The sequence below is a fragment of the Ovis aries genome, chromosome 11 (genome assembly GCF_016772045.2).
Source record: "Ovis aries strain OAR_USU_Benz2616 breed Rambouillet chromosome 11, ARS-UI_Ramb_v3.0, whole genome shotgun sequence".
Classification (NCBI taxonomy): Eukaryota; Metazoa; Chordata; class Mammalia; order Artiodactyla; family Bovidae; genus Ovis; species Ovis aries.
The window spans coordinates 57,390,996-57,415,513 of NC_056064.1; the positions used below are offsets into that span (position 1 = coordinate 57,390,996).

The following is a 24,518-nucleotide window of genomic DNA, read 5'->3' on the forward strand; positions in this document are numbered from 1 at the left end:
GAAGACAAAGAAATTGCAGCTGCGAGTTATTTAAGTTTTCTTATGCCGGTCCCTTGCTTGTTTCACAAGATTTTTATTTCTTGTATTTCCAAGTATATAACTGGACCTTCAACGGAAGTGAGGACTAGACGTGAAGCAGTTGATGAAATGCGCAGTTCAATACACGAAAGTGAAAGTGAAGTCGATCAGTCATGTCCGACCCTTTGTGACCCCGTGGACTGTAGCCCACCAAGCTCCTCCGTCCATGGGATTCTCCAGGCAAGAATACTGGAGTGGGTTGCCATTTCCTTCTCCAGGGGATCTTCCCGACCCAGGGATAGAACCCAGGTCTACCGCATTTCAGGCAGACGCTTAACGGCAACCCGCTCCAGCACTCTTGCCTGGAAAATCCCGTGGACAGAGGAGCCTGGTAGGTTGCAGTCCACGGGGTTGCTAAGAGTCGGACGACTGAGCGACTTCACTTTCACTTTTCACTTTCATGCATTGGAGACGGAAATGGCAACCCACTCTAGTGTTCTTGCCTGGAGAATCCCAGGGATGGGGGAGCCTCATGGACTTCTGTCTATGGGGTCGCACAGAGTCGGACACGACTGAAGCGACTTAGCAGCATGCCGATCCCAAGATCCACAGCCTTATCCACCTCTTTTTTGATCAGTGAGCGTTGACCCGTCGCCTCTAAGTGTACACAGCCCACCGTATTGGACTGTGCTCAACGCCAAGCCCCTATTCCGCTTCAATGCCTCCTTCAGGCCCTCTTTGTGGCTGAACTTTCTAATTTTCCGATGCCCGAAGGAAAAAGAGGGCCTGTCTCTCTTTCCGGGCCGGGCTTGCTTCCAGAGGCCAGGCCAGAGGGCTCAGCCCACTGCCGCTGTCTGTGACAAGTCAGCCACCAGGCTCCTGTCCCGTTTCCCTCTGGTTTGCTTTGATCTGACCGTGAAGCAATTATTTTAGCCTCTAGTCAATTTCTGTCGGATTACTGGAGGACCTCAGAGCTTACACGGGCTCCGAGAGAGAACTCGGGGCGAAACGTCCAGAGGCTGTGGGCCGGCAGCCTGTGTGTCCCCGAGGGCCGCTTCTCGTGCCGATGTGCCCGCTGACTTCCTTGAGAATTCTGGGGTGCCAGAGCCTAGAGGATGCTCTGTCTTTGAGTTCACAGCCCTCCAGGATAACCTCGCTCGCCGCGTGCTCAGTGGCTTCGGTTCTGTCCGGCTCTTCGCGGCCCCCTGGACTGTAAGGGCCCCTCTGTCCATGGGATTCTCCAGGCAGGAACACTGGAGTGGGTTGCCATGCCCTCCTCCACGGGATCTTCCTGATCCAGAAACTGAACACGTGGCTCCTGCTTTGCAAGCGGATTCTTTATCTCTGAGCCATCAGGGAAGCCCTCGCAGGTACCTTGAACTCACTCTCCAGGGTTGGAGCCGGCCTCTGCGAGCAGTGCACAGCCGGTGTCCAGATGCCCACCCAGCCTGGCAGTGGACCCCGTGCTTTCATGCAGATGCTCTGTGACTGACGAGGAGCATCTGAGGAAGGTCACGGTGATGCCAGGAGGCTTGCGACTGATGTAGGGTCCAGAGGAAGAGCCTCTCGAAGGAAAATAAAGCTGAGAAAATGCTCGTTCATCATCACTGAGTGCAGGACACATCCCTGTATTGAAGACGGTGACTAACTACAGTCTATCGTGCTGAAGAAAAGGATTCAACTGCATCACAAGAGATTTCGGTTAGACCAAGCAACATCAGCTAAGAGAATATGCATTTTGTTAAATCAAAGACTCCATCAACCCGAGGAGGCACCATTTTGTGAACCACTGAGAAAGAAAAGGTACTGCCCCAAACTATGTGACTTGCTTAATTGGACTTGCTGCTGCTGCTGCTAAGTCGCTTCAGCCGTGTCCGACACTGTGCGACCTCATAGACGGAAGCCCTCCAGGCTCCCCCGTCCCTGAGATTCTCTAGGCAAGAACACTGGAGTGGGTTGCCATTTCCTTCTCCAATGCATGAAAGTGATAAGTTAAAGTGACGTCGCTCAGTTGTGTCCGACTCCTAGCGACCCCATGGACCACAGCCCACCAGGCTCCTCCGTCCATGGGATTTTCCAGGCAAGAGTGCTGGAGTGGGGTGCCATTGCCTTCTCCCAATTAGAGATTTTTAAAGTTTACTTATTAAAAGAGCTCATCTGTGCTGTGTTCTCTGTTGTTACATACACGCAAATGAAAACATTGTTGTTGCTTAGTCCCCACTCGTGTCCAGCTCTTTTGTGACCCCATGGACTGCGGCCCGCCGGGTTTCTGTGTCCATGGGATTCTCCAGGAAGAACACTGGAGTGGGTTGCCATTTCCTTCTCCAGGGGATCTTCCCAACCCAGGGATCAAACCCATGGTTCCTGCATTGACAGACGGATTCTTTACTGCTGAGCCCCCAGGGGAGCCCTGAAGGGAGGTGTAACATATACATAAATAGCTGTGTTATAAAGAGATATGAGGGAATGTAATTAAAGAGAATTGGAAGAAGCACCATTTCATGAAACTTCTTCACATCTGGCTTTTCAGGTCAGTGTATTTAGGCAGCATCTTTTTTCCCTGTTCAGTTTAGTCCTCATCTAGCGTGTTGCTAATGTAGCATTCCTCACAAGAATCCATAAAAGAAAAAACAGCTATTGGTGCTAATCTCTTGATTTAAACCGGAGATGCAGAAGAGCACTTTACCCGCATCGTCAGATGCCCTGGAGGGCTGGCAGGACCCCAGGCTGCCGGACACCCATCCCCAGGGCGCTGGCTCAGTAGGGCGGGGGTGGGGCCTGAGCATCTGCATTCATGCAGGATGCTGTTACAGGTCCAGGGACCACACTTTCAGTGTGGACATAGGACTGGCCCCCCTGCCTCCTTCAGGAATGTTACTCCCCATCTCCTCACCCGCGCTCTGTGATCATCTATCTCCCAGGGGCCAGAAGAGCCCCCCTCTGCTTCTTCCCAACGTCCAAGACCCTAGGGAGAACGTTATGCCTGAGCCTGATCAGGCTGTCACGGCTGCTCCCACCTGCCACGTGACCGTCGGCAGCTGTGACCTTGTGAGGTGAATCGGATTTCCCAGAGGCCATGCTGCGCGTGCGGTGCTGGTTCCTGCATCTTCTTCTGCTTTAAAACATTTTTTATTGGACTGTCGTTGCTTTGCGATGCCATGTTAGCTTTTGGTGGTTAGAAGAGCGACTCAGCTGCGGGTGTGCGTGTACCCTGTCTGGGTCTCCTCCCCGTTTGCGTCACCATGAGCACTGAGCAGAGTCCCCTGTGCTGTGCTTCTCATGAGTTGTCTGTTTTCTCTTGTTGTTGTTCAGCTAAGTCGTGTCCCGACTCTTTGTGACCCCGGGGACAGTAGCCCGTCGGGCTCCTCTGTCCATGGGGATTCTCCAGGCAAGAGGGCTGGAGTGGGTTGCCAGGGGATCTTCCTGACCCAGGGATCGAACCCCAGTCTCCTGCGGTGGCAGGCGGGTTCTTTACCATCTGAGCCACCAGGGAAGCCCCGTCTATTTTATGCACAGTATCAATCGTGTATATATGTCAATCTCAACCTCACAATTCATCCCCTCTGCCTTCACGCATCTTCATATCAACAAGATAGAGTCATGAACCTTCTCTGCATTTCTTGAGGGAGCGTGTGGCTCAGGTGGGCCTGGAGGTAGAGATGGGAGCTTCTCCTGTCACGTTTCCTGAGGTCACTCAGAGAGTGGGCAGCACGGCCCAGGGTAGGGGATGGAGCTGCCAGGGCCAGGGTCCGAGGCCCTGTTACTGGGGCTGAAGATTCAGCTGATGGTTTACTCTGGTGATTCACATGCAAACTACCCAGTCTTTTTTTTTTCCTTTTCTTAAGCGGTGCTGTTACCAAGCCTCTGATGTCATTCAGCATGACACTCTAATAAAAAAGCAGAAATGCCTTCCTCGTCTCTGCGGTTAAATGGTAATAAAGAGCAGCTCTGAGTGGAGGGCCAGGCGGCCGAGCCGGGGGCAGCCGGACTGTTTGTCTTCATTAGCGTTGCTGCAGTCAGCTGTCGCCCTGGACGTGGGGTGGGCCTTGGGGCACCCAGCTGGTTCTCTCCAGGAGCCTCCAGGGATCAGCCTGGCCTAGTTTCCGAGACTTGGACGCCTTCCCTGGCAGGCAGAAGCGCCCTAATCTCTCCCTTTGGTTCTCGCTGCCACAAGAGTGTCTCCTCTTTGTCTGAGATGATTTTCAACTGGGGACTGTTGTTGCCCCTTAGGAGACATTACTGGTCATGATAGCTGGGAGGGGACTGCTCCTGGCATCCAGTGCCCCGAGGCCAGGGATGCTGCTGGACCTCCTCCCAGGGACTGGACACCCCAACAGGGAATGCTCTGATATGTCAAGCTTCCCTGGCCATCTAGTGGTTAAGACCCTGCACTTCCAATGCAGGGGTCTCTTGTTCGAAGGCTGGTAGGGGAACTAAGATCCCATGTGCTGGTGGCATAGCCAAAAGAGAGAGAGAAAAAAAAAAGGAATCATCTGGCCCGAAATATGAACCGTGATGCGTGCGGTGGAGGAAGTGCTGCCTAATGAACCCAGCAACCGCTGGATCGAAGATGTTATTGCAGCCTGTTGTAGGCTCCCTCTTTTTAAACTTTTTAAATTTATTTTTTAATTGGAGGATAATTGCTTTACATGTAGGCTCTTCCTTGAAATCTGGAGGAGAGACTGAAGGGAGGAAGTAAAATGAGCCTTGAAGCAGGATCCTCTGTGGGCTTCCTGCCGTGGAATGCTATTGGCGATAATAAAAAGGTGTGATTCGCTCGACACCACTTTTGGATGGTTTCTCCTGATATTGAGGCTTCCCTGGTGACTCGGCAGTGAAGATTCCACCTGCAGTGCAGGAGACCCGGGTTCATTCCCTGGATCGGAAAGGTCCCCTGCAGGAGAACATGGCAACCCACTCCAGTATTCTTGCCTGGAGGATCCCAGGGACAGAGGAGCCTGGAGGGCTACAGTCCACAGGGCCACAAAGAGTCAGACACGACGGAAGTGCCTGAGTGCACACACACACATCCTGATACTGAAAAGATAAAAGATTTGGCATATGCACAGACCCACGGACTGCGTAAGCAAGGAACTGTATCGCCAAACCTCCTGCTCCGGGGTGTGAGAGTGTCTGGAGATGTCCGGCGGTCCTGTTACCTGTAGGTTTTGATTTGGTAGGTCTGGGCAGGGCCTGAGATTCCGTGTCTCCATCAGGCTCATCCCCTGGGCACTGCAAGGTGGAGCCCTAGCTGCAAAGTCGTAGGTCACTGACGGTATAGCAAGGCACGACCTTGACCTTCGGGGTTCCTAAAGCTGCTGGGGGATAGGGAATGTGGCACCCATCATTCAGTCTGGGTGATGGGAAGTTTCCAGCAGAACTCTGTGCAGGAAGAGTCAGCTTTCCTTCATGTGAGTCATGTGTGTGCAGAGACCCACTCATGCTGGTTTGCCCAGAACTGTTCCAGTTAAAGCTCAAAGTCTGCTTACTGAGTAGACTTTGAACTCTACTTTAGTAGAGTCGAGTTCCCTGTGCTGCGCATAGGTCCTTGTTGGTTGTGTATCTTATATATGGTGATGTGTTTGTGTCAATCCCTGTTATATTTTAAAATAATTTCCTATTAGTAGAGGAGGCCACGGAGCCCTCACTGGACCCTGCTTGGTTCTCGCTTGGACTGTAAGTTCTGACAGTGCAGGCAGTATGTGTGTGTAAATGTGTCTTGGTACAAGGCCGCATAGAAACAGTTTCTTAAATGTCGAGAAGCATTATTAAGTGGGCTGATAAATATATTTCACTTGCAAAAAAAAAAAAAAGAAAAGAAAAGAAACCAAAGTCTTGCATCCAAGGAATCCATCAGTCCTTTGAGACCTGGATGGTTGGTCACCCTGTGAGCCCCACTGTAGCCCCAGGAAAGGTGAGGTTGGATTTGCAGATTTCCTTTAGTGAGAAAGGCTCTGATTCCCAAGCCGTGGGGACTCCAGGAAAGCCTTTCTAATTATTTATTTGGCTGTGTGGAGTCTCGGTGGCAGCACAAGGGCTCTTTAGCACTGGGGCTTAGTTGCCCCAAGGCATGTGGGATCTTGGTTCCGGACCAGGGATGGAACCTGCGTCCTCTGCATTGGAAGGCAGATTCTTTACCACTGGACCACCTGGCAAGTCCCAAGGGAAGCCTTTTATTTAGTTATGTTAGTTCCTCCCCTGTTCCGGGAATGGAAGCAAGTGTGATGTCAGGAAACGCCACCTCCTAACCTCGGGGCGAGTTTTGTGTTACCAGGGGGATTGTACTTCGCTCCCTGTGAATCGTACGGTTCCCCGAATGTCCTATTTTCCCCTTCCTCCCATCCTTGTTACCCGCTGCTTCTAAATTCTTCCCCACCTTTTCCCAGGCCACTCCACGACTCTAAAACTTCTAGCATTTCCTGACTGAATGCTCAGCAGGTGAAGAATCCCCCTGCAAATGCAGGAGACACAGGAGATACCAGTTTGATCGCTGGATCAGGACAATCCCCTGGAGGAGGAAATGGTAACCCACTCCCATGTTCTTGCCTGAAAAATCCTGTGGACAGAGAAACCTGAGGGGCTAAAGTTCACAAGGTCACAAAGAGTCAGACAAGACTGAGGGACTAAGAACACGCGCACACACACAGTTCTCAAGGGTTTTGCCCCCAAGGAAAGAAGTTTTGTGGTGGGTAGGAAAAAAATGTGAGATGTTTCCAGACTCTTGAGTAGTTTGTATTCCTAATGAGTGACAAATATATGACTCTCTCTCTCTTTTTTTTTTTTTCCTTTTTTGGGCTGCACCAAGTGGCTTGTGGAATCTTATTTCCCCAACCAGGGATTGACCCCAGGCCACCGCAGTGAAAGTGCTGAGGCCTAACCACTGAACCGCCAGGGACTTTCTGTATGAGTCTTTTTTTTTTTTTTTAAGGTCCAAGGTTTTATATAATTAAAGTCTACCGTGGGATGTTGGGGTGTAGGGTCCATGTTCGTGAGACTTTGCAGATGATCTCGAGTGGAATCCTTAAGCTGTGTCTCAACTCTCCCTGCTGTGACTCAGCCCATTTCCATGCAGTTGGCTGAACATAGGCCTTCGCTGATAGCTCAGTTGATAAGGATTCCGCCTGCATTGCAGGCGACCCCGGTTTGATTCCTGGGTTGGAAGATCCACTGGAGAAGGGATAGGCCGCCCACTCCAGTACTTGGGCTTCCCTTGTGGCTCGGCTGGTAAAGAATCCGCCTGCAATACGGGAGACCTGGGTTCGATCCCTGGGTTGGGAAGATCCCCTAGAGAAGGGAATGGCTACCTGCTCCAGTATTCTGGCCTGGGGAATTCCATGGACTGTATAATCAGTGGGGTCGCAAAGAGTGGGACATGACGGAGCGACTTTCAATGGCCGAACATCCCCCCTAGTTTCTGTCTCTGGGTCTTTGTTTAAACCAGTGTCCCATCAAGAATGCCCTCTCCGGGACTTCCCCGACAGTCCAGTGCTTAAGAGTCTCTGCTCCCAATCCAGGATGTGCAGGTTCGATCCCTGGTAGGGGAACTAAGATCCTGCAAGCAGCATGAGTCAGCCAGAAGAAAGTAAAAGTCTTCTTCTTTCCTCTCTGTCTATCCCATAACATCTTTCACTGTTCTGTGGGATCCCGCCCTCAGTCTTCCAGCCCTTAACGATCTCCCTTGTAAAACTCTCAACATGTAATGGGTGTGGCACTGGTTTCCAGCTGAGCAGTAACCACCGAGTGTGTTAGTTGTTCAGTCGTGTCTGACTCTTTGTGACCCCATGGACTGTAGCCCACCAGGCTCCTCTGTCTATGGGATTTCCCGGGTAAGAGTACTGGAAGGGGTTGCCAATGCCTTCTCCGGGGGGTCTTCTCAAGCCAGGGGTCAAACCCAGGTCTCCTGCACTGTGGGTAGATTCTTACTGCCTGAGCCACCAGAGGACTGCCACAGTCTGGTCCCAGAAGGGTTGAAAGATGTGGAAGCATCCTCAAGAGCAGAGAATGAATGAGCATTCTGGGGGAAGAGACCACCTCAGGGTGGGCCCTTCTGCAAGCCCCGTGCCAGCCCTGTCACCTCCAGTCTCACCAGCCTCCTGGAGCAGCAGCTGCACTCAACTTCTTTGATTAATTTGGTGCTTAGAAATGTTGTGAGACGGCATTCTAGAAGTCTTGCCTGGGATGGTGCACTATAAAAATTAAGTCTTTAAAAAATGCAGGTCACGCCTTGTTTACTCAGCAACTGTGTATTGCATCTTCTCTGTTCACCAGCGGGAGGGTACACAGTCACCATCATCTGGGCTGAAAACCAGAGTGGTACCATGGTAACCAGTGATGGACAAGGGTTGGGAGCTACTCACATGGTTAACTGTTTTGTGTGGATTTATTTGTTGTTTTCCTGGCTTCTTAGAGTCAAGGATTATATGTTTCACTTATTCCCCACTCTTGCAGCCGCAATTCCCAGCTTGAGCTTCCTGAGCCTGAAGGGACTGTTGAGTCGTGTGTTTATCCACTGTTAAAATGGACTTCCCAGGTAGCGCAGTGGTAAAGAATCTGCCTGCCAATGTAGGAGATGCAAGAGACTCAGGTTCAATCCCTGGGTCAGGAAGATCCCCTGGAGGAGGAAATGGCAATACACTCCAGTGTTCTTGCTTGGAAAACTCCATGGAGAGAGGCGCTTGGTGGGCGTGGGGGTCACTAAGAGTCAGACACAACTGAGCATCACGACTCACTGTTAATGTATCCCAAAGTTGAACACGGCAAAGTGAAAAAGTCAGTCGCTCAGCTGTGACCCCATGGACTGACTGTAGCCTGCTGGGCTCCTCTGTCCATGGAATTATCCAGAGGAGAGTACTGGAGTGGGTTGCTATTTCCTTCTCTGGGGATCTTCCAGACTCAGGGATCAAACCTCGGTCTCCGGCTTTGCAGGCGGTTTCTTTACCATGTGAACTACCAGGGAAGCACAAAGGCAAGCTCACATCCAATCTCTTTGCTTTTGGTTGGAGTGACGGCCTCTCAGGTCTATAGCCTGGTATCTCATGCTGATCTGAAGCTCTGTTGGACTCAATGCTTTCGAATTCCTTTTTGGGGGGGAGTGTGGTTGGAGACCACCAGGGGCTGAGAGAGAGCACAGGGATGGTTACAGACTAAGTCAGCCATGCTTGTTGCAATGATCCCGGGGTAGATGTTGGTATTCAGACCGACTAGAGTGCTTCCCCGCTGTGGCCATGGAAGGTTCTGGAAGAACTCACTGTAGCTCTCTCCACCCCAGATGCAGGCATCTCTGGAGACAACATTCTAACGTCCAACTGTCACATGACAGCTTGACCGCAGCTGGGTATGAGTCAGGGCCCCGAACCGTGTGCCCTTCTGGGTCAGGATGTGCAGCCGGGAACATGCCAGGGCCCCAAACCGTGTGCCCTTCTGGGTCGGGGTGGAGGAGAAAAGGAGCTTTAGACGTCGACTCTCTGCCCCGAGCATGAGGTCTCCCGGGAGGAGTGTGGAAGCGTCCGGGACTGTCCGAGGCAGGGCCTCTGGTAGGGGGCAGGTGCCTCTGCGTCTGCGGGCACCTCGGGGCTCACATGTCGTGTCCGAGCCGAGGCCCCTGCCAGCCATCTGTCTGTGAGCTGCAAGGCAGGAGATGCTACCCGCAGGGTGACAGCCCTGCCTGGTGGAGACAGACAGTCCCCAGCCTCTGGGAGGGAGTGGGGGGGCTTCCTGGGGCCTCTGGTTCTCATCACATTCGGACAGTCTCACCCTGCAGCTGGCCTGCGGGAGAACTAATGAGGTGGAGAAAATCCATGGGAAATGATTGATGAAGACAAATCGTGGAAGTTTTCAGGGGAACATGGCTGTCGAAAGCCTCCAGAGGGTTTTGGGTATAAGCCCCACGTCCACCTGATCGACCGAGAGGCTTGTGCAGAGAGTTAGGAGAACCTAAACTGGGTCTCACTACTGACCTCAAGTCTTACTATTTCAGCTCCGTGAGCCTTTTTTCTATATTCCCCTCCTTTTACATCTTCTTGAAATGTGCTTAAATGATAAAAGGAACATAACGTTACAGAAAGGGGGAAAGCTCTACAGTCTCAACGCCCGGCTGCTTTAATTCGTATGAATTCTAGGTTTCTGTTACTTGCACATTTTTTGCCACTGTATATTTTTCCTTTTTAAATTTTGTTTATTTATTTGGCGGCACCAGATGTTAGTTGCGACATGTGAACTCCTAGGTGCAGCATATAGGATCCAGCTCCTTGACTAAGGATTAAAACCAGGTTCCCCCCTGCATTGGGAACCTGGAGTCTTAGCTACTGGAGCACCAGGGACGTCCCACAGATGGCACGGATTTTTCTATACTGCTTCTTTCACAAAGCACCGTGTCATTTCCTAAGCACCGTATTATTTCCTATGCTGTTACACTGTTTATCATCTTTTAAGGAAAATTTCTTGGCCTTGCTACCAGGTGCTGTAAGATTTTAGTTTGCTAACCAGGGCTTGAGCCCACCTCCGCTGCGCTGGAAGTGGGGAGTGCTCCCCACTGGACCGCCAGGGAAGTCTGGGTTTATCACTTTTACTAACTGCCTAGAAGTCTGCTGCATTTGTGGTCTTTAATTTATTGACCTGTCCTTTTTTTTTTTTTTTTTTTAGCATTAGAATGATCAGTATCTGTTCTCCCTCATATTTTAAATCATGTTATTAAAAGAGTTCCCGAGAAGTCACACCCATGGACCCGCCCCATTATTGGGAGCAGAGGGTCCAGGGCAGGTCGCACGGCTGCATCATTCCATTTAATTAGGTGACTTTTTTTTTTTTTTTTTTTGAGTACCTTTTCTGTGTAAGGCTTTGTATCTGTATCTGTTGCAGGTCCCGGCTGACGTTTCCATAATATGTGGCAAGACTGTAAAGCTCGTCAGTGACAACAACTTCAGATAAAGGGCCAGGGTGAATCTGTGAATTCTCAGTGACATAGTATTTTTAAATATTCATAGTGGTAGAAGTCTGTCTCACCATGAAAATGACTGTAACGTCCATCTCTCTTGCTGCAGGATGTATTAGACGCAGATTGGGAGTGTGGGTTGGTTGTTATCGGTTCCGCCTGGAAAGTGCTCGAAACATTTTTGTTCGCTCTGGTATTCTGACCTGTCTCCCCATAGTCTCGATGACAATAATCATTTTCATGGTTGAGCCAGAAAGCTGTGACTGTAACTCAACAGCCCAGGAGGATTAGGGGCTCACAACGGTGTGGAACGCGGCGGAAAGGGGGCCGATGGGAGAGTGGATCCCAGCTCCTTGTCTCGGTCTCTGTGGCCATCTGTGAAGTGAGAGGCAGGGGCTAGAGGCCATCAGAGGTTCTCCCTGGCGCTGCTTGTTATGATGTGGCCTCACGTGCGACCTGACGGCTTCCCTGGTGGCTCAGCAGTAAAGAATCCACCTGCAGTGCTGGAGACCTGGGTTTGATCCCTTGATCGGGAAGATCCCCTGGAGAAGGAAATGGCAACCCACTCCAGTATTCTTGCCTGGGAAATCTCATGGACGGAGGAGCCTGGCGGGCTACAGTTGCAAAAGTCAGACATGACTTAGCAACTAAACAACAGCAAAAAGACAAAAACAGTTCACCCCGTAGAAGTCCAAGAACGGAAAGTGAATTAGGAAACCTCCCTGTTAGGCCGAGGTAGTAGCCATCGGCCGAGGCGATCCTGTCCCTCCCCCTTGCCTTTCCTGCCTCCCTTCGTCCCTTCCTGCCTCCCTCCCGCCTTCCTGCTCCCCTCTCTTCCTTCCTGCCTTCCTGCTTGTCCCATTCCCTGGGTTATGCCCACAGTAGGAAAACACCATCCTTTCTGGATAGGTTCACCCAGCCCTACCCTTGTCCCTATCACCAGCCCTCCGCAATCTACAGCAAATCCACACGAAGTGAGTTTCGTTTCTGTTCCCACTGGAGAGAGGACTAGAGCTTCTTGGAACCCTGGCTCCCTTCCCAGGCTCTTAGGATCCTGAATGACTGTACCAGGCATATTAAAATGCTCCCTCATTCCATATTAAGTACCCTCACCTCACACCCACCATAAAATAATCAAAACGTTTGTAAAAATAATTTTGCTTTTGAAGTGATTTGGCTAGAAGCTTATTTAATTTCTGACTGACTGTGATTTCTTGGCCACTGTTGTGCCTACTTAAGGATTCTCTTGAAGGGAGTAAAGCTAAGCCTCAGATTGTTGTTCAAACATAATTAAATTTGTATGAATACCAAAGTCAACAAGTAATAAGGTTTTACAGACATTTTGTTAAGCATTTATTAATTGAAATTTATGCAGGTTTTTTCTTTTTTTGGGTGGGGGGAGCCAAAACCCAGTATGTTTTTTTCAATCTGTAACCATTTCATAGACCCCTGGAAAAAGAGGAAATCCTGGATACTGGTACACTGGTTTCCTTCTTTCTTTTTTTTTTAATTAAAGGAAGCAGCTTCTTTCTGTTAGATTACGTGTCTGTTTATTTGGCTGTACCGGGCCTTAGTTCTGGCACACAGAATCTCTGGTTGTGGTGTGCAGACTCTCAGTTGTGGCGTGTGGGATCTAATCTGGAAAGTTCCCTTTCCAGGGATCGAACCCGGGTCCTCTGCATTGGGAGCACGGAGTCACAGCCACTGGGCCACCGGGGAAGTCTCACAAGCCTTCACATATAACACACCTTCAAGGCAGTGCCTGCGCCTTCAAGGCAGTGCCTGCGACGCCAGGCCTGGCAGCATCGCGAGGGCACAGCTGTTCTCCGTCTCCTTCGCTGGTGTGTATCCAGTCCTCAGAAGTGCCTGTCACGGAGCAGGTGTGCAGCAGACGCTTGCTGAGTGACCGAATGAACCAGCAGGCTGCTCTGTGATCCATACAGCTCTAAAAGAGCAGGCTCAGTGCAGAATTTACTTGTTCGGTGATTCACCCTTAACAAACCAAAATTCAGTTCCGTAGAATTACTTGTGAGACGCCGGGAGAGTTGTTTAAAGCCAACGTGGAAAAGATGGAAAACAGGTTTATGCCAGTTATCATCTCAGAGACAGGGTTGATTTCATATTTAATCGGTGGTGCTTTTTATGTAGTAATTCCATATCTTATTAAAGCTGGCAATTGAGCAGGTTCGGGTTTGCATTTTAAATATGTCTCCTGATACCAGAAACTTCTCTCCCAATAACAGGTTTGTATAAAATCCGTAGAACCTTTACTTCTCTTTTTCTTCTTCTTTTGAAATGTTATCGTCTTTTTAAAAATTTATTTATTTTTCAACTGAAGTGTAGTTGACTTCCAATGTTGTTAGTTTTAGATGTATAGCAAAGTGATTGTTACGCATATATATAAATCTATTCTTTTTCCTATTCTTTTCCATCATAGATTATTACGAGATATTGAGTACAGTCCCCTATGCGATACACTAGGCCCTTGTTGGTTGTATATTTTATATATAGTAGTGTTTATATGTTGAACCCAAACTCCTGACCTGTTCCTCCCCTCCCATTTCCCCTTTGGTGGCCGTAAGTTTTGGAGAAGGAAATGGCAACCCACTCCAGTGTTCTTGCCTGGAGAATCCCAGGGACGGGGGAGCCTGGTGGGCTGCCGTCTATGGGGTCGCACAGAGTCGGACACGACTGAAGCGACTTAGCAGCAGCAGCAGCCGTAAGTTTGTCTCCTGCGACTGTGAGTCTCCTTCTGTTTTGTAAGTGGGTTCACCTGGGCCATTTCTGAAGATTCCACATATTTGTCGTTGTTTAATTGCTCAGCCTTTTGCAATCCCATGGACTGTAGCCCGCCAGGCTCCTCTGTCCATGGGATTTCCCAGGCAAGAGTACTGGAGTGGGTTGCCATTTCCTTCTCCAGGGGGATCTTCCTGACCCAGGAATCGAACCCCCATCTCCTGCATCGGCACGCTTACCACTGAGCCACCCAGGAAGCGCTTCTGCGTATAGGCAAGTCGGATGTCTGCCTTTCTCCGTCTGGCTTGGTTCACCTAGTATGATGCTCTTTAAGCCCATTCATGTTCCTGCGAATGGCATTATTTCACTTTTTTATAGCTAAGCAACAGTCCATTGTGTGTGTATACCGCGTCATCTGCTGATGGACATTTAGAGAACCTGTGTTTTTATACCCTCCCTGCAGCCTAGCTGGTGCAGGTTCAGAATCGACCATCTGAACAAAGGTGAGAAGGGTGTCATGCTTGCTTACTCGGTTCCCCCACCAAGCCCTCGAGGGCAGTTCTTCCCTGTACCAGGTTCAGAAAAGTGGCATCGGGTCGCTGTTGGCGCCTTTGGATGGTTTTTAGATAAAAGGCCGGTCGGAATCTCCTCTCTGTCAGCTGATCAGTCATACTGGAGAGCAGGTGTCAGGAACAACCAGGCCTATTCCACCTGCCAGGGACTCATTGTCAAAGCCATCCCAGGCATTTCTATTTAGGAAGCCCTGTGATGTCACAGTGTCCTGACATCAGAATCTTAAATAATCAGAACCCAGAAGAGTTGAGGGAATTGAGCACCTAGGAGGTTTGACGGTAGGTATAATTTTTTAATTCTTTTTTTTTCAATTAAATTAAAAAAAATTTTTTTTTCGCCATGTCATGGAACTTGTGGGATCTTAATTCTCTGACCAGGGATCAAATCTGCCGTCCTAACGTGCATTGAAGTGCAGTCTTAACCAGTGGACCACCAGGGAAGTCCCTGTAGGTGTGTCTTTGCAGTGATTGGAATGTAAAGATTGGCTGGGCGGTTGGTTCTTGTCTTTCCTGCATTTTAGGGTGAATCAAATGCTAACTAGTGCCTTAACTGAAGCTGGATGCTTCTTGAAGGCCTCATTAAATTTTAAAGAATGACTTTTATCATCACTCTGTACTAAGAAGATTTATTTTATGGGATTACACTGGGGCGTCTCGATCTTGGCACTGTTGCTGTTCTGGGTCAGATAATTCTCTGTTGGATGGATGGGTAGGAGCATCTCTGGTCTCTGCCCGCTAGTTCCCTCCCATCTGCTCACGTCCCCCCCGGGTGGCAAAACTGCCCTTGGGATACTGTCGACTTATGATGAGAACAGCTGGGACCGTGTGATCTGGTACACAAATGCTGTTTTCTCATAATGATGCCAGAAGCTCAGCCTTTCTGTACACCGGTGCTAAATTGAATCTCAGAGACAGAGTTCTGGGGTGAAATAGAAAAGAGTAGCTTCACTGCTTTGCCAGGCAAAGGGGGCCACAGCAGGGCAAGACCCTCAAGCCTGTGTGTCCCCACTTGGAGAAGACAGTGAGAAGTTGTATAGTAATGGTTCGAAGAGGACGTGGTCAGCTGGTGGACAGTCTTCTGATGGGTTGGTGGTGAGGTCAGTGGGGGTCTGCATTATCAGCATCATCCGCCTTCAGGTTCCAGCTGGTCTGGGGTCTGCATGCTGGTGGGCGGCATACCACTATTAATCGTTAACTTCTCCCACCTGGAGGGGTTTCAGTATCTGCAGAACAGCTCAACAATATTGTGGTGTGTATCCGTCGATAGGGAAACAGTTCTCCCTGGTCTTGCTTCCCCTCCCTTCCCTGATTAGCAACTGCTTCAATCTGCCCGTTGGAACTCAGGGAAGGTCATGGAGGCTGAATGAAGGCTGTTTCCTGTAAGATATGGGGGACACAGAAAGGCCTTGAGCACAGGAGCGCCCCACAAGGCCCCGCTTGGTATCAGTAACCCTCAGGAAGGTCTTCGATGTGTAAAATGTAGCCAATGAATAACACTTTTGTATCTGGACAACTTATCCAATATTCAGTAAATACTGAACAGGTACTGTGTGCTTTGCACTGGAGACACAGCCGTGCGGATGGCCGACAAGGTCCTGCTCTCACGAAGCTCACCTTTTGGGGGACTGAATAAATAAGAATGCCTGAGCGTGAGAAGTGCCATGAGATGATGCAGAAGGGCTTGGAAGTGCTGCATCACCGAAGGCGTTGAAGGAAGGCCTCTTTGTGGGGGTGACATTTGAACTGAGACCCAAATGATAGGAGGGATCCAGCCAGGGGAAGACCTGAAGACAGGTGCTCCAGGTGGAGGCTCCAGGCGGTATTCTCAAGGAAACAGCATGTGCAAAGGCCCTGAGGCAGGAGGAAATAAGCGCACTGTTCCCGAAGAAGGCAGAGCAGCCCGCCGAAGCAGAGTGGGGGAGGGGTACGGGTGGGTCAAAGGTGAGCAGACTCAGGTCACGTAGGGCTTCCTAGGTGGAGGGAGGCAGCTAGAGTTTCACTCCAAGGGCACAAGGGGCCCTCTGAGGGCTGGACTTCTGTACTTAGGCTGTTCTTTGGAGGATGGTCTGGGACCTGATGACTGTGCGGTTAAAGAATTTACCTGGAGTGCAGGAGACACGGGAGGTGTGGGTTTGATCCTTGGTCAGGAAGATCCCCTGGAGGAGGCAGTGGTAACCCACCCCAGTATTCTTGTCGGGAAAGTCCCATAGACAGACGAGCCTGGCGGGCTGCCGTCCATGGGGTGGCAAAGAGTCGTGCAGGATTGAGCCGCTGACACTAACGCTTCCTTCATCAGGGAGATGAAGTCCGAGGTCAGGGCAAGATGATGAGTCAGAGCTATTATTTTGGGCAAAATGGATGACTTCTGGATATATGAGTGGGGTATACTTAGGAAATCCCCTGAAAGAGCAACCAATAAAAAAAAAAAACCCTGATATTTTAACGGCACTTCTTTGAACTGCCTGTTACTTTCACTTCCGTAATTCCTTCCGCAAATCAGTGCCAGTTCGATCGAGTTTATCATCCACACTTTGAAAGAACAAGCGCCCCAGGCTCAGGGCCTTATCTTAGTCCTCCTAACGTGTCAGTGGTCAGACTTCAGGAAAGGGAAAGAAACAAGAGGCCAGAGGGGCTGAGCGAGCCCACTCCACATGTGCGTAGCTGATCTTCATGTACTGGGGCCCAGCAGAGCAAGCAAAGCCTCATAAATATATGTATATATATAAATAATATGTAATATATGTATATAAGTGAGAGTGTTAGGTGCTTAGTCATGTCTGACCCTTTGTGACCCCATGGACTGCACCCTGCCAGGCTCCTCTGTCCACGGGATTCTCCAGGCAATAATACTGGAGTGGGTTGCCATGACCTCCTCCAGGGGATCTTCCCCACCCAGGGACTGAACCTAGGTCTCTAACATTGCAGGCAGATTCTTTACCATCTGAGCCACCAGGGAAGCCCAATAGTATATATAATATAATATAAATGAATGACAGGTGGAGCTCAAGGACCATGACCCTCCAGTCTGCCGGGCGTGGGGGCCCGGCTGGGTGGTGGGCACTTTGTTCCCTTTACAGTCGCTTGTCGGGAGCACAGAATGATTGATTATTTGCAGACCCGGGACAGAAAGGTGGGTACTGAGACTCAGAGGAATATGGGATTTATCCATGGAAACCCACATGCTGTATGGGGCTTCCTCCTGACTCCAGAGCCTAGGCTGCAGTACCTTATAAGGGAAACAGAGAGGGAAGGAGGCCAGGGGGAGGGAGGAAGAGAGAGAGAGATGCGTCCATCTCCCTTCCTTCCTGTGTGCACTGGGAAAAGGGCATGTGAGCACACAGTGAGAAGGCAGCCGTCTGCACACCAGCAAGAGAGCCCTCACCAGGCACGAATCTGCACATGATCTTGAACTGGTCTTGCAGCCTCCAGAAGTGTAAGACGATAGATGTCCAGTGTTTAAGCCACCCAGCCTGGTGTTTTCTTACGACGACCTGAGCTGAGATAGCTGGCCTGGCTCTTCTCTGGGTCTAAGAATCTCCTGAGGGCAGAGACTGCCTACAGTCACCATGCCGCCTTCCCTTTTCGGAAGGGAAGGATATGGTGCAGTCACCAGTGTCCACCACTGACTTCTCTGGAAAAGAGAGAGAGGGCTGCTGCTATCCGACCCTCTGGTCTGTGGCCACAGTGATTATGGGCAGTGTTTCTGGTTACCCTCTGGAAGGGTCATCAGATACAATGCACAACACCCAGTTACTGCTGAATTTCGGATAAGCAGCAAATGTGAAATGTGCTTTTAGCAGGAGTATGTCCCAGATAATAGTGAGCTGCTTGGAGAAGGAACACACAGGATATGTGCTGTGAGTTCAGTTACTAAGTCACGTCCGACTTTTTGCGACCGTATGGACTGCAGCTCGCCAGGCTTCTCTCAAAAATTGTTGTTTACCTAACATTCAAGTTTAACTGGACATCCTCTCTTTATTTTTGGCTACACCTAGCAACACCCCCCATGGTCCTTTCCTAGAAGGCCAGGAGAGCAAAGCACTGGTTCTCGATGAAGGGCTCTAGGACCCGAGCACCAACGCTACTGGTTCAGAACAGAAAACCTCTGCAGAGGCTTCTAGAACCAGAAGCTCTGAGGGCGCCAGCATTCTGTGTTTGGACATCTCTGGGGGTGGTTCCGTTCAGTTCAGTCACTCAGTCGTGTCCGACTCTTTGCGACCCCATGAATTGCAGCACACCAGGCCTCCCTGTCCATCACCAACTCCTGGAGTTCACTCAGTCTCACGTCCATCGAGTCAGTGATGCCATCCAGCCATCTCATCCTCTGTTGTCCCCTTCTCCTCCTGCCCTCAGTCCCTCTCAGCATCAGTCTTTTCCTTTTTTTTTTTTTTTTACATTTTTATTTTTTATTTTTTTTTTTAAATTTTAAAATCTTTAATTCTTACATGCATTCCCAAACATGAACCCCCCTCCCACCTCCCTCCCCATAACAACTTTCTGGGTCATCCCCATGCACCAGCCCCAAGCATGCTGCATCCTGCATCAGACATAGACTGACGATTCAATTCACATGATAGTATACATGTTAGAATGTCATTCTCCCAAATCATCCCACCCTCTCCCTCTCCCTCTGAGTCCAAAAGTCCGTTATACACATCTGTGACTCTTTCCCTGTCTTGCATACAGGGTCGTCATTGCCATCTTCCTAAATTCCATATATATGTGTTAGTATACTGTATTGGTGTTTTTCTTTCTGGCTTACTTCACTCTGTATAATCGGCTCCAGTTTCATCCATCTCATCAGAACTGATTCAAATGAATTCTTTTTAACGGCTGAGTAATACTCCATTGTGTATATGTACCACAGCTTTCTTATCCATTCATCTGCTGATGGACATCTAGGTTGTTTCCATGTCCTGGCTATTATAAACAGTGCTGCGATGAACATTGGGGTACATGTGTCTCTTTCAATTCTGGTTTCCTCGGTGTGTATGCCCAGAAGTGGGATTGCTGGGTCATAAGGTAGTTCTATTTGCAATTTTTTAAGGAATCTCCACACCGTTCTCCATAGTGGCTGTACTAGTTTGCATTCCCACCAACAGTGTAGGAGGGTTCCTTTTCTCCACACCCTCTCCAGAAGCAACTCTTCGCATGAGGTGGCCAAAGTATTGGAGTTTCAGCTTTAGCATCATTCCTTCCAAAGAAATCCCAGGGCTGATCTCCTTCAGAATGGACTGGTTGGATCTCCTTGCAGTCCCAGGGACTCTCAAGAGTCTTCTCCAACACCACAGTTCACTGGATGCTGTCATTTGAGGACCACTGACCTAGAGAATGACGCTGATGGTGGGAGCTGCAGGTCGCATGCTCTGTTGCTCACCCAGGACGCTGCCAGAAGGCAGCAACTTAACTGAGATCAGGCACGCTGCAGGGTGTTGTTTCTTTGGGTTTCTGTGGCTTCCTGGAAGGTTGCCCAGGGTTGTGCAGTGCTCAGTTCTACCCGCCCCGGTGTCTTCCCGAGCCCGCAGAGGCTGTGAACCAGAAAATTGATTCTCCTGCCGGATCTGCCAGTTTTAGCAGGCGGGGCGGAGCTTGGTGGCCGGGACACGTGTGCCTGGAGGGAAGCAGGAAGTGACTCCGGAGTGGAGCCCGGAGAACCGGCAGCGGCTGCGGGGCTGATGGAAGTGGAGAGGGGGCTTGAGAGGGCACCGAAGTGAGTCGGCTCTTCTCGCCTTCGGTGGGGCTGGAGGCCCGGGGTCTGGGGCACCCAGGAGCCGAGTGCGGGGCCTGGAAGGGCAGCCACATGCAGTTTGGAAGGAGGTGTCCCTGGGAGAGGAAGGGGTCAGGAGAGAAGCAGGGTGGCCTCGGCAGGTGGCAGAGGAGGGGGAGGGGTGCCCGGAGCACGCCCCCTGCCCCTCTCCAGGGCAAGCTGGCGGGTGTTGTCCTTCTGTTGGCAGTGGTCCCCCAAGATCCCTTTCATTCAGTGCTTCCCAGTGGGCATGTGGAGGGGGTACCCCAGGAGCAGACCTGGTTGCAAGTCCAGCTACCCCAAGTCCCCTCCGCCAGGCTCTGAGGGTCAGCAGGACCCTTGAACTTGACTGGGAATCTGGTTAAGGTGTGGCAGGCCCAAGGAGGTGCATTTCTCATCAACCCCCCGGGTTGACAGGTCCTCAGACCACACTTTGAGTAGCCAGGTATTGGAGACCAGTTTCCACAGTCACAGATGCCCAAACCCGAATCACTTTGCTTAGTTCCAGTCTTGGAGTCAGGGCAGGCATGCGGGTCTCGTGAAGCTCTCTTTACACCTGTGCAGCTTTTCCATCAGCCTCTTGAAGCTGCCTCTTGGAAGTGGGGTAACAGGTTTAAAAGGGAGAGAAAAGACAGAAGTCTTCTATCCGCCAGGAGCCCTGCGCTGCTGTGTGTGGGGAGGTGCTGGCATCTTTCAAGCTGGAGCAGGCAGAGAATCATCTTCCGTCCCGCAGAGGGGCCCGCGCTTATGATTTAATATCAGCTCCTGGGAAGTCTGAGGCCCACTGCAGAAGTGGCTTTTGAGCCACCCTGGCTGACCTTCCGTGTTGCCTACTGGAGAAAACTTTCTGCGCTCTTGGCTCTGCGTGGCGGAGACCCTGCCGATCCCTCACGGGGCAGGAGAGCTCACTTTCCAAGCTCTCGGTCTTGTAGAAGTTCTTCCAGCTTTAGACCCGTGCTTTCCACTCTGATGTCCATCCCCCGTGGAACGCGGTGGGGTGCTATGTGCGTGCATGGTCCCTGGCTCAGTCGTGTCTGACTCTTTGAGACCCCATGGACTGTAGCCTGCCAGGCTTCTCTGTCCATGGGATTTCCCAGGCAAGAACACCAGAGTGAGTTGCCATTTCCTTCTCCAGGATATCTTCCTGCATTGACGGCAGATTCTTTACCACAGAGCCACCTGGGAAGCTCCTATAAAATATTAATTCTGACTCAGCAAGTCTGGGACGGTACCTGAGATTTTGCATTTCTAACTCAGCTCCTAAGGGCGCCCAGCGCTGCTGGTTCTGGGACCACCCTTAGAGTAGTGACGGTTTTTTTTTTTTGTTTTTTTTTTTTTAAATACTTGTGTATTTTGGCTGCACCAGGGTCTTAGTGGCAGCATGTGGGATCCGCGATCTTCGTTGAAGTGGCGTGCGGGACCTTCAGTTGCCGTATGAGAACTCTTAGTTGCGGCGTGTGGGATCTAATTCCCTGACTAGGGATCGAACCTGGGTTGCCTGAACTGGGAGTGCAGAGTCTTAGCCAGGGACCAGCAGGGTCATGAGGATTTAAAACAGCAAGGAAGAAACTTCTCTGAGGAGCGCTGGGCTGACATCCCCAACGATAAATCCGCTGCTATTGGGTTGGCGAGGACGGTGGTCTTGGCCTTCTCTCTGTGTCTCTTTTTCTTACATCTCAGGGTGCCTGTGCATAAATAGAGTCTTGGAAGAGTGTTTTCGTCTCCCACCAGCCCCCAGGAACACCCACAACCTCCCTTGTTTGCCAGCCCACAGAACCCACGTCGTCTTTGGCTGTTTGGTGAATGTAAATGATTTCCTCTTTCCTGTAGTTGCTAAAAGGAACATTCAACGCTGAAAAACAAAGTTTTTTTTTTTTGTTGTTGTTGCTGTTATGACCTGGCTTGGATGGTTACCGAGAGGATGCTAGCTGTGTGCCTTTCTTTGTAAATCTTCTTTGAAATTTGTATCCACAAAGATCGGTGTAATGATCCAAATGTCTTAGTTTAGAAGCACAGACGATTCTCTTTAGGGTGCCTTAACAAGATGCCTTATGTAAAGAGGTGGGTTTTTTCTTAATGGTGTTTTTTCTTCATTTGGTGCAGTCATCCTCCTGAACTCCACTTAGACTCTGGAGGCCCAGGCTGAGTCCAGAGATTCTGTTTCGAGCTGAGGTTTCTTGGTACCTTGGCTGAGCCTGGGCGCAGCTGGGCTCACTTGGGTTTACCTGGGTTCACCCTGACTTACAGCTTCCTAGATCTGAATCCTGCTGGTTTGCTGACCCTCTTGGCATAAGAGGGCCCATCTACCCTCTGCCCGGGTTTCCTTCCAGGGTCAGAGCAGAATCGACAGCTTTTGCCCTGCAAGTTCAGGGTTGCTGGCTCCTCACAGACCACTAGGGGCTGGCAGGGCTGAGCCCACTGGGGTCATGTCCAGCCCTGTGAGTGCTAGAGGATCGGGGGAGCTGAATGAGCCCTTTCAGATGAGGCCTTGAGCCCTGGTATTTATTGTACCAACTACACACAGAGCTTTTCAACAAGTGGGTTTCTCTCCCTTGTAACTTTCCACAGGTGAGGTGACTCCCTGTCATTTCAGAGCTAGAATTTAGAACATGTCCAAGTCTAGAGAAGGTCTGCCAGGCAGAACCAAGAGGGCACGGCACTTCCCTTTCCTTCCTTGGTGGGCAGTGGTAACTTCAGCCTTGGGAGCAACAGTGCTTAGTGCGGGGGTGGGGGGGCTTCCCAGGTGGCTCAGTGGGTAGAGAGTCTGCCTGCAATGCAGGGAGCTCAGGAGATTTTGGTTCAATCCCTGAGTGGGGGAGGTAGGGGGTGGAAGATCCCCTGGAGGAGAGCATGGCAACCTGCTCCAGTACTCTTGCATAGAGAATCCCATGGACAGAGGAGCCTGGCGGGCTGCAGTCCATGGGGTTGCAGAGAGTTGCACTGAGCACACACGTACACGCTCAGTGGACTGGGGGAAATGACACCTGGGGTTTTGTTTCTGTGTCTTTGCTTATTCAAGGTAAGCCCGCCCTTTTCAATTCAGCACGTATGTTTTGGGGTGCCAGAAAACCCTATTTTAGGGGGGTATCAAATGTGAAAAAGCATCATCCCTATTTTTAAACAGCGAATGATATAAAAGATGAAGGAGGCAAGCCCACACAAAGAAAGCAGTGAAGACGTGCCCTGGGACCGGAGTGGAGGGAAATCAGGGACCATGGCATCGAAGTTGGCTTTAACAGAGGATGCCCTGGGTCTGATGGCGGGAGGCTGGGGAGGAAACTGGATGAAGAGAGACTTGGAGCAGGACCATTTGGGGCTTGTGAAAGGCGCCGCGAATAACAGGGTTGAGCTGCAATACAGTGCCCTTGCAGGGTGCAGTGGTTGAAGAGTTGTTGGGTGAGTTGACGGTCAGCTGATGGAGTGAATCCTTGGCGGCCACAGGAGCTGCCGTGAGAACTGCTCCAGAGAGCTGCTGAAAGTTTGATTGGGCTTCCTTGGTAGCTCAGATGGTAAAGAATCTGCCTGCAGTGCAGGAGACGTGGGTTCGATCCTTGGGTCAGAAAGAGCCCCTGGAGAAGGGAATGGCTACCCTCTTCAGTTCTTGCCTGGGAAATCCTAGGGACAGAGGAGCCTGGCGGGCTGCAGTCCATGGAATCAACAACAGTTGGATGCGACGGAGTGACCAACACTTTCTTTGGGTGGAAGAGCTTCAGGAGGGCATCTGAGCTGGTCAGCCTGTGCTCGGAGGAGACTAGACCGATGATGGATGATAGGCAAGGCTCAGGCGAAACAGGTGGAACATGCCCGAAGGCTGCAGGCAGTCCCTCCCAGGCTGTCTCCCTCCAGGCTAAGGAATCTGCGTTCTTGGCGAGTCTTTGGAACCATTTCCCAGTACCATCCCTTCTCTCATGTCGTCTCCTCCCCCACGTTTCCCGGGGCGTCTCCCTGGGCGTCCCCAGGTGTCTCCTTTCAGAGCTGGATGGCTTCCGATAGCTGGGGTCAGCCTGGGTGAAGCCGCCCAGCCTGGCCTGGGCCGGGTCACTGACGTCACTGACGAGTGTCTGGGCGGCTCCCATGGAGGACCTGTGGACCCCTTAGTGCGCGAGTGTCCAGGGGAGGGACCACGGGCGGTGACCCTCTCTGCTTCTCTGCACACAGCCGTATCCAGCATGCTCCACGGCCACAGCCCGGTGTCCCAGGCCCTGCTGGGGACCTTCTTCACCTGGGGGTTGACGGCGGCCGGGGCGGCCCTCGTGTTCGTCTTCTCTAGCGGACAGGTGAGTTGCCGCGATTTGGTTCTGGGGGGTCGTGGGAGGGCTCTTTGTAGTGAACTCTGCCCCCTTTCCTTCCCTCGCCCCCTGCAGCCCCTGCCTGGGGGCCCACTGGTCCTCTGCGTCTCCCTTCCCGATGCCCAGTGTTTGGGCCGTTCCGAGCCCCCGCCTGATTTCTCTGCTGCTCAGGCTCTCTCGGGCCTCGAGCAGGTGGTGACGTGTGTGAGGTTTGTCCCTGTTGCCCT

The 24,518-nt window shown here is 51.0% G+C and overlaps 1 protein-coding gene across 3 annotated transcripts in view; it reads left to right on the forward strand.

The window, feature by feature from the left end:
• Positions 1-24,518, forward strand: part of SLC39A11 (solute carrier family 39 member 11) — a 370,219-nt gene that overhangs the window by 69,971 nt on the left and 275,730 nt on the right. For 2 of the 3 annotated variants that reach the window (XM_027974012.2, XM_027974013.2), the window contains exons 1-2: positions 19,877-19,966; positions 24,161-24,279. In XM_027974012.2, the coding sequence (XP_027829813.1) occupies positions 24,172-24,279 (108 nt within the window). In that variant the 5' untranslated portion in view covers positions 19,877-19,966; positions 24,161-24,171. Of the gene's footprint in view, positions 1-19,876; positions 19,967-24,160; positions 24,280-24,518 lie in introns of those variants that run through there. The other variant, XM_042256462.2, reaches the window with a different exon arrangement.